At 40.3% G+C, this 9,191-nt stretch overlaps 1 protein-coding gene across 1 annotated transcript in view; it reads left to right on the forward strand.

The window, feature by feature from the left end:
* The window catches only part of LOC144958966 (coadhesin-like), a 29,328-nt gene extending 20,153 nt beyond the window's left edge, over positions 1 to 9,175 (forward strand). Inside the window, exons 11-15 of the mRNA XM_078891266.1 lie at positions 627 to 788; positions 3,873 to 4,077; positions 4,589 to 4,727; positions 8,268 to 8,429; positions 9,086 to 9,175. Of these exons, the coding sequence (XP_078747392.1) occupies positions 627 to 788; positions 3,873 to 4,077; positions 4,589 to 4,727; positions 8,268 to 8,429; positions 9,086 to 9,175 (758 nt within the window). The remainder of the gene's footprint in view (positions 1 to 626; positions 789 to 3,872; positions 4,078 to 4,588; positions 4,728 to 8,267; positions 8,430 to 9,085) is intronic.
* Positions 9,176 to 9,191: the final 16 nt, after the last annotated feature.

A 9,191-nucleotide genomic window follows, 5' to 3' on the forward strand; every position in this document is an offset into this window, starting at 1 on the left:
CAAGAAAAATGAGTGAGTGGGCGATTTTTGATGACCTGAAAACACCTAATATTTGCAGGTCTGATAACGAAACGCACTTATGGACTTATGAACTTAACCTGAAGATCCTGTTACTTCATCATCAAAATCATCAACATCATCATCACCAATGCTCTCTCCCTCTCTCAGTATTTCTCTCTCTCTCTCTCTCTCTCTCTCTCTCTCTCTCTCTCTCCGCGTTACGTCTACCTACTTTCCTTTCACAACTTACCTTGTAAACAAGAACAAGTTGCTACCGACACTGTCCAAATTGGATTCAATAGTCTGATGTCACGCGCCCGGCAACGGCGGCCATCTTGGTTCTAAACAAAGAAAATCATTACTTTTTATTCTTCATGCTGCCTAGAACTTTTCATTCCCTTTTCATATGCCTTGTGATCAGAATGTGTAAAAGTCAATACATGATCAAATTGATGGGTTTTTTTTCCTCTGGATACGCGTTTAAGCTCGCCGGGGAAATATTTCATACGGCGTCAGCCATTGTTCCGATAGTTTAGAGCCAGTGTTACTAAGTTACCATACGTCATTAGGAAGGAAGTGACAGTACGACTGTTGAAGACTATTTAAACATTCACTTTAATCTACAGTTGACGGAAACTGGGCAGCATGGAGCGCCTGCAGTGCGACGTGTGGGACCGGAAGTCAGTCCAGAGCCAGGAGCTGTGTTAGCCCCGCCCCTCAACACGGCGGTACAGATTGCCCTGGTAACACAAGTCAGACCCGGGCATGTACAAAGGCGCCGTGTCCTAGTAAGTGCCATGTGCTTCATAAATAGGGAATGAGATTAGCGGAATAGTAGCGTCATTTGATTGGAAGTCACGAGCGGAAAAGTTATTAGAGAGAGAACGTCATGTTGGTTATGCGGCATGAGACACTTCACTGAAAGAGAGGCGCATGCGCAAAACCATTTGACGTTCTCTCTGTAAGGTGACGTCCAATCAAGGGACGCTACTCTTCCGCTAATCTCATTCCCTATAGCCGGATGCTTGTTGATAAAAAATGACATGAAGTCTCCTAGGAAGTTAGGACATTAGAGAGGAGAGGACTTTATTTTAAAAACATTTCCTTTTATACTCAAAAAGGGAAACAACCATAAACTACAAGGGCAATGTACTAAAAACAATAATATATACAACAAATACAATTAACATATAAGAGAATAGGGTCTAATACTTACTTACTTCCAGTGTCATCTCATGGGTTGAGGTCGACTTGAAATGACACGCCAATCTTCCCTGTTGACGGCTTGCTGACTGCATTCGGCTGCCGACAATCCTGTCCATGTCCTCACATCATCTATCCAAGTTCTTGCTGGCCTGCCTCTTCCTCTTTTCCCCTCAACTCTACCCTCAAGAATGTCCTCGTTGACAGTTTGATGGCGTCTTAGGTGTCCAAAATACCTTAGTTTTCTTGTTTTTATTACTTTCATTAGGGTCGGTCTGATATCAAGGATGTCACAGACTTCTTGATTTGTTTTCTTTTCTTTCCAACTGATTTTTCCAAGGCGACGGAAAGTCCACATTTCAAAGGCCTCAATTCTTTTCTCTATTTGTTTGTTCAAGGTCCATGTTTCTGAGCCGTAGAGAAGTGCTGAGTGGACATAACATTTGAGTATTCTTATTCTCGTTTTCATCTGCGTTTGTTGCGAAGTTAAAATGCTATTCAGTTGGCTGAACCTCGACTTAGCTATAGCAATCCTGTTTTTCACTTCCAGCTCATTCTTTCCGTTGTTGGTCATTGTCTGTCCAAGATATTTAAAAGAATCTACTTGTTCGATGTTTTGATTATTAATTTGGACATTTGCGATTTTTTCAGGCTTCTTTGACATGACCATTACCTTCATCTTTTGAACATTCATCTCTAGACCCTTTGCTGTACTGTTCAGGTTTACTTGATTTGCAAGGATCTGTAGATTTGTCTCGTTCGATGCCAACAATACTGTATCATCTGCATATTATTTATCCTCCTACCTCCAATAACAATACCTGGAATGTGCTCGGTTTTACGGAAGATAAACTCTGTGTACAGGTTAAATAGATATGGAGAGAGGATACGTCCTTGACGAACTCCTCTTTTAATTGGCGTGAAAGGTGACAGATCGCCCTGAATCCTAATGGCTGCTTTTTGATGCCAATATAGATTTGTGATTAGCCGTATATTTTTGCCATCAATGCCTGCCTTTTCCAGACATGTCATTAATTCTCCATGCTGTACCCTATCAAATGCTTTTGCGTAATCGATAAAGCATGCTTAGATTTCTTTTTGATGATCAAGGTATTTTTGTGTGATATTATTTAAACAGAAAATTGCTTCTCTTGTCCCATTATTTTTTCTAAAGCCAAACTGTACATCGCCAACTTCATTATCGATGGTAGACCTGATTCTTTCTAGGATGATCTTCAATAATAATTTAGTTACATGGGGCATCAGACTTATTGTGCGGAAATCACTGCAAGTTGTCGCCTTTGGTTTTTTCGGTAGCGTGATGTAAACCGATTTGGCAAGTTCGTCTGGAGTATAGCCTGTATTGTAAATACTATTAAAGAGATCTGTTAGTTTCACAATTGAGAATTCTTTCAAAATTTTTAGCATTTCTGTTACAATGCCATCTTCACCCTCAGCCTTGCCATCTTTCATATTTTTCAATGCATTTTCTATCTCACATGCGAGTATTGGAGGACCGTCAGTGTTGCTTGGCAAAGGTATTTGGGGCCTGTCATCATCAAATAACTCGCCAATGTATTGACACCATATTTCCTTTATATCCTCTTTCTCAAATAATAAGGGTCTAATAAGGGGACATAATTCATGACAAACTAACTCAATGAAAATATTAAATGATTATCTTCCTTTGATCATCCACATAATAATTATATAAAGTATAATAAATAAAAGTCAATCATTACAGTAAGTGTTAAATGATAAACGACTGATGGGGTGTTAATTCTTTCCTTACCAAAATGTAGCCTTAACTATAAAAAAAAATTGATGTTTTTAAACTCAAACATGTAGCAGTAGCGTATGGCTACACCTCCAAATTTATTTCGTCAACCTAGCTTCTAAAGTCTTCCTCCGCCCTATTGACGGTTTCGTAGCCACCTTCAAGTTTAGTGACTGGACAGTGGAGGACGATGTGATCGCTGGTCTCTGGGGCTGCCTGACATTTCTGGCAGGTATCACTTGTATCGAAGTTTCCATCTGCACATATTTGATCCAGTTCTGCCATGTCCAGTTAAGAGGCGATTTGAGGACGTCCAGTATTTCCTGGCGTTATTGAATGCAGACAACACAAACATACAAGCTCTCTACAAAACAACTTTATATCTTTATTAATAAAATAAAGATCATTCTTCAAAGTTTGCGATGCACAAAACAAATCTGATTAAGGCAATTTGTATATTGCATCTTAACAAATGTGACGATTTTGCTGCAGATGGTAAGGAGAGGGTTAAATATTATGAACGAAAACAGAAAAGAAGAGAAAGTACGGCTATGTGGTCTAGTGGTATGACACTCACTTTCGGATCGGAAGGTCCTGAGTTCGAGCCTCCCGCTCGGCGCATAGTTGAGTCCTTGGAAAAGACTCTTTACTCACATTCTCTTACCGTACTCAGGTGTAAAATGAGTACCTAGCCGTTAACAGCGTTGTCTCTGTCGAAAAAAAATGTAATATCGCCTAATAGGCGTCATGTCATATCTCGTTCCTCATGGTATGTGTTGCTGTTAGTCAGGGACTCTTTGAGCACGTTTAGTGGATATTGCGCTATATCATAAAAGCTCAAGTTTTTGTTTTATTTTATTTTAGTACAGTGCAACTATTATTTGCTTTTCAGTCGACGGAGGCTGGGGTACATGGACGCCGTGGGGTGCTTGCAGTGGGACGTGTGGAACCGGAAGTCAGTCCAGAGCCAGGAGCTGTGATAGCCTCGCCCCTCAACACGGCGGTAAAGGTTGCCCTGGTGACACAAGTCAGACCCGTGCGTGTACAAAGGCGCCGTGTCCTAGTAAGTGTCATGTGCTCCATAATAATTATCTAAAGTATAGTTGAATCCTTGGAAAAGGCTCTTTACTCACATTTTCTCTCTGTACTCGGGTGTAAATGAGTATCTGGCCGTTAACAGCGTTGTCTGTCAAACAATTGTAATATCGCCTAACAGACGTCATGTCACGTCCTACATGTTAAATGTTGCTGTTGACCAGGGACCCCTTGTAAATCGCTTTGAGAACATTTAGTGGATATTACGCTATATAAAAGCTTTTAAAAAAAGCAAAAAAAGCTCAAGAAAAATGAGTGAGTGGGCGATTTTTGATGACCTGAAAACACCTAATATTTGCAGGTCTGATAAAGAAACACACTTATGGACTTATGAACTTAACCTGAAGATCCTGTTACTTCATCATCAAAATCATCAACATCATCATCACCAATGCTCTCTCCCTCTCTCAGTATTTCTCTCTCTCTCTCTCTCTCTCTCTCTCTCTCTCTCTCTCACTCTCTCTCCGCGTTACGTCTACCTACTTTCCTTTCACAACTTACCTTGTAAACAAGAACAAGTTGCTACCGACATGTGGGACCGGAAGTCAGTCCAGAGCCAGGAGCTGTGTTAGCCCCGCCCCTCAACACGGCGGTACAGATTGCCCTGGTAACACAAGTCAGACCCGGGCATGTACAAAGGCGCCGTGTCCTAGTAAGTGCCATGTGCTTCATAAATAGGGAATGAGATTAGCGGAATAGTAGCGTCCATTGATTGGAAGTCACGAGCGGAAAAGTTATTAGAGAGAGAACGTCATGTTGGTTATGCGGCATGAGACACTTCACTGAAAGAGAGGCGCATGCGCAAAACCATTTGACGTTCTCTCTGTAAGGTGACGTCCAATCAAGGGACGCTACTCTTCCGCTAATCTCATTCCCTATAGCCGGATGCTTGATGATAAAAAATGACATGAAGTCTCTTAGGAAGTTAGCACATTAGAGAGGAGAGGACTTTATTTTAAAAACATTTCCTTTTATACTCAAAAAGGGAAACAACCATAAACTACAAGGGCAATGTACTAAAAACAATAATATATACAACAAATACAATTAACATATAAGAGAATAGGGTCTAATACTTACTTACTTCCAGTGTCATCTCATGGGTTGAGGTCGACTTGAAATGACACGCCAATCTTCCCTGTTGACGGCTTGCTGACTGCATTCGGCTGCCGACAATCCTGTCCATGTCCTCACATCATCTATCCAAGTTCTTGCTGGCCTGCCTCTTCCTCTTTTCCCCTCAACTCTACCCTCAAGAATGTCCTCGTTGACAGTTTGATGGCGTCTTAGGTGTCCAAAATACCTTAGTTTCTTGTTTTTATTACTTTCATTAGGGTCGGTCTGATATCAAGGATTTCACAGACTTCTTGATTTGTTTTCTTTTCTTTCCAACTGATTTTTCCAAGGCGACGGAAAGTCCACATTTCAAAGGCCTCAATTCTTTTCTCTATTTGTTTGTTCAAGGTCCATGTTTCTGAGCCGTAGAGAAGTGCTGAGTGGACATAACATTTGAGTATTCTTATTCTCGTTTTCATCTGCGTTTGTTGCGAAGTTAAAATGCTATTCAGTTGGCTGAACCTCGACTTAGCTATAGCAATCCTGTTTTTCACTTCCAGCTCATTCTTTCCGTTGTTGGTCATTGTCTGTCCAAGATATTTAAAAGAATCTACTTGTTCGATGTTTTGATTATTAATTTGGACATTTGCGATTTTTTCAGGCTTCTTTGACATGACCATTACCTTCATCTTTTGAACATTCATCTCTAGACCCTTTGCTGTACTGTTCAGGTTTACTTGATTTGCAAGGATCTGTAGATTTGTCTCGTTCGATGCCAACAATACTGTATCATCTGCATATCTTAGATTATTTATCCTCCTACCTCCAATAACAATACCTGGAATGTGCTCGGTTTTACGGAAGATAAACTCTGTGTACAGGTTAAATAGATATGGAGAGAGGATACGTCCTTGACGAACTCCTCTTTTAATTGGCGTGAAAGGTGACAGATCGCCCTGAATCCTGATGGCTGCTTTTTGATGCCAATATAGATTTGTGATTAGCCGTATATTTCTGCCATCAATGCCTGCCGTTTCCAGACATGCCATTAATTCTCCATGCTGTACCCTATCAAATGCTTTTGCGTAATCGATAAAGCATGCTTAGATTTCTTTTTGATGATCAAGGTATTTTTGTGTGATATTATTTAAACAGAAAATTGCTTCTCTTGTCCCATTATTTTTTCTAAAGCCAAACTGTACATCGCCAACTTCATTATCGATGGTAGACCTGATTCTTTCTAGGATGATCTTCAATAATAATTTAGTTACATGGGGCATCAGACTTATTGTGCGGAAATCACTGCAAGTTGTCGCCTTTGGTTTTTTCGGTAGCGTGATGTAAACCGATTTGGCAAGTTCGTCTGGAATATAGCCTGTATTGTAAATACTATTAAAGAGATCTGTTAGTTTCACAATTGAGAATTCTTTCAAAATTTTTAGCATTTCTGTTACAATGCCATCTTAGATCTCAGCCTTGCCATCTTTCATATTTTTCAATGCATTTTCTATCTCACATGCGAGTATTGGAGGACCTTCAGTGTTGCTTGGCAAAGGTATTTGGGGCCTGTCATCATCAAATAACTCGCCAATGTATTGACACCATATTTCCTTTATATCCTCTTTCTCAAATAATAAGGGTCTAATAAGGGGACATAATTCATGACAAACTAACTCAATGAAAATATTAAATGATTATCTTCCTTTGATCATCCACATAATAATTATATAAAGTATAATAAATAAAAGTCAATCATTACAGTAAGTGTTAAATGATAAACGACTGATGGGGTGTTAATTCTTTCCTTACCAAAATGGTAGCCTTAACTATAAAAAAAAATTGATTTTTTAAAACTCAAACATGTAGCAGTAGCGTATGGCTACACCTCCAAATTTATTTCGTCAACCCAGCTTCTAAAGTCTTCCTCCGCCCTATTGACGGTTTCGTAGCCACCTTCAAGTTTAGTGACTGGACAGTGGAGGACGATGTGATCGCTGGTCTCTGGGGCTGCCTGACATTTCTGGCAGGTATCACTTGTATCGAAGTTTCCATCTGCACATATTTGATGCAGTTCTGCCATGTCCAGTTAAGAGGCGATTTGAGGAGTCCAGTATTTCCTGGCGTTATTGAATGCAGACAACACAAACATACAAGCTCTCTACAAAACAACTTTATATTTTATTAATAAATAAAGATCATTCTTCAAAGTTTGCGATGCACAAAACAAATCTGAATAAGAAAAATGTATAGATAGTATGCGCTAGGCTAAGAAGTTCACAAAATTGCCATCCGGAAGTATAATCGACCAACACATAAAATGTGTGTAACTTCAACGTTTATAGTATGCTTAATACAGTTTAGTGAGAATTACTCGTAACGCGGATGGCAATAAAAAAACAATAACAAGACTGAAGTGACGTCAACTTCATTCTATCTATATTGTATTGTAAGCAAAAAAAAGCTCAAGAAAAATGACGTCATGTCAAGTCCTACATGTTTATGTTGCTGTTGACCAGGGACCCCTTGTAAATCGCTTTGAGAACATTTAGTGGATATTACGCTATATAAAAGCTTTTAAAAAAGCAAAAAAAGCTCAAGAAAAATGAGTGAGTGGGCGATTTTTGATGACCTGAAAACACCTAATATTTGCAGGTGTATTAAGAAACGCACTTATGGACTTATGAACTTAACCTGAAGATCCTGTTACTTCATCATCAAAATCATCAACATCATCATCACCAATGCTCTCTCCCTCTCTCAGTATCTCTCACTCTCTCTCTCTCATCTTTCTTTCTCTCTCTCTCTCTCTCTCTCTCTCTCTCTCTCCGCATTACGTCTACCTACTTTTCTTTTTCTCTCTCTCTCTCTCTCCCTCTCTCTCTCTCTCTCTCTCTCTCTCTCCGCGTTACGTCTACCTACTTTTCTTTCTCTCTCTATCTCTCTCTATCTCTCTCTGTCTATCTCTCTCTCTCGCTCTCTCTCTCTCTATCTCTCTCTCCCTCTCTCTCTCTCTCTCTCTCTCTCTCTCTCTCTCTCCGCGTTACGTCTACCTACTTTCCTTTAACAACTTACCTTGTAAATAAGAACAAATTGCTACCGACACTATCCAAATTTAAACATTCACTTTAATCTACAGTTGACGGAAACTGGGCAGCATGGAGCGCCTGCAGTGGGACGTGTGGAACCGGAAGTCAGTCCAGAGCCAGGAGCTGGGATAGCCCCGCCCCTGAACACGGCGGTACAGATTGCCCTGGTGACACAAGTCAGACCCGGGCATGTACAAAGGCGCCGTGTCCTGGTAAGTGTTAAATGATAAACGACTGATGGGGTGTTCTTTCCTTACCAAAATGGTAGGCTTAACTAGCTCGGGGCATAGTTGGATCCTTTGAAAAGGCTCTTTAACTCACATTTTCTCTCTGTACTCGGGTGTAAATGAGTATCTGGCCGTTAACAGCGTTGTCTGTCAAAAAATTGTAATATCGCCTAACAGGCGTCATGTCACGTCCTACATGTTTAATGTTGCTGTTGACCAGGGACCCCTTGTAAATCGCTTTGAGATCATTTAGTGGATATTACGCTATATAAAAGCTTTTAAAAAAAGCAAAAAAAAGCTCAAGAAAAATGAGTGAGTGGGCGATTTTTGATGACCTGAAAACACCTAATATTTGCAGGTCTGATAACGAAACGCACTTATGGACTTATGAACTTAACCTGAAGATCCTATTACTTCATCATCACAATCATCAACATCATCATCACCAATGCTCTCTCCTTCTCTCAGTATCTCTCACTTTCTCTCTCTCTCTCTCTTCTTTCTTTGTCTCTCTCTCTCTCTCTCTCTCTCTCTCTCTCTCTGCGTTACGTCTACCTACTTTCCTTTCACAACTTACCTTGTAAATATGAACAAGTTGCTACCGACACTATCCAAATTTAAACATTCAATTTAATCTACAGTTGACGGAAACTGGCAGCATGGAGCGCCTGCAGTGCGACGTGTGGACCGGAAGTCAGTCCAGAGCCAGAGCTGTGATAGCCCCGCCCTGAACACGGCGTACAGATT

This window comes from Berghia stephanieae, chromosome 13, assembly GCF_034508935.2.
Source record: "Berghia stephanieae isolate SIO BIC M18660-M18661 chromosome 13, UCSD_Bste_1.3, whole genome shotgun sequence".
In the NCBI taxonomy this organism is placed as follows: Eukaryota; Metazoa; Mollusca; class Gastropoda; order Nudibranchia; family Aeolidiidae; genus Berghia; species Berghia stephanieae.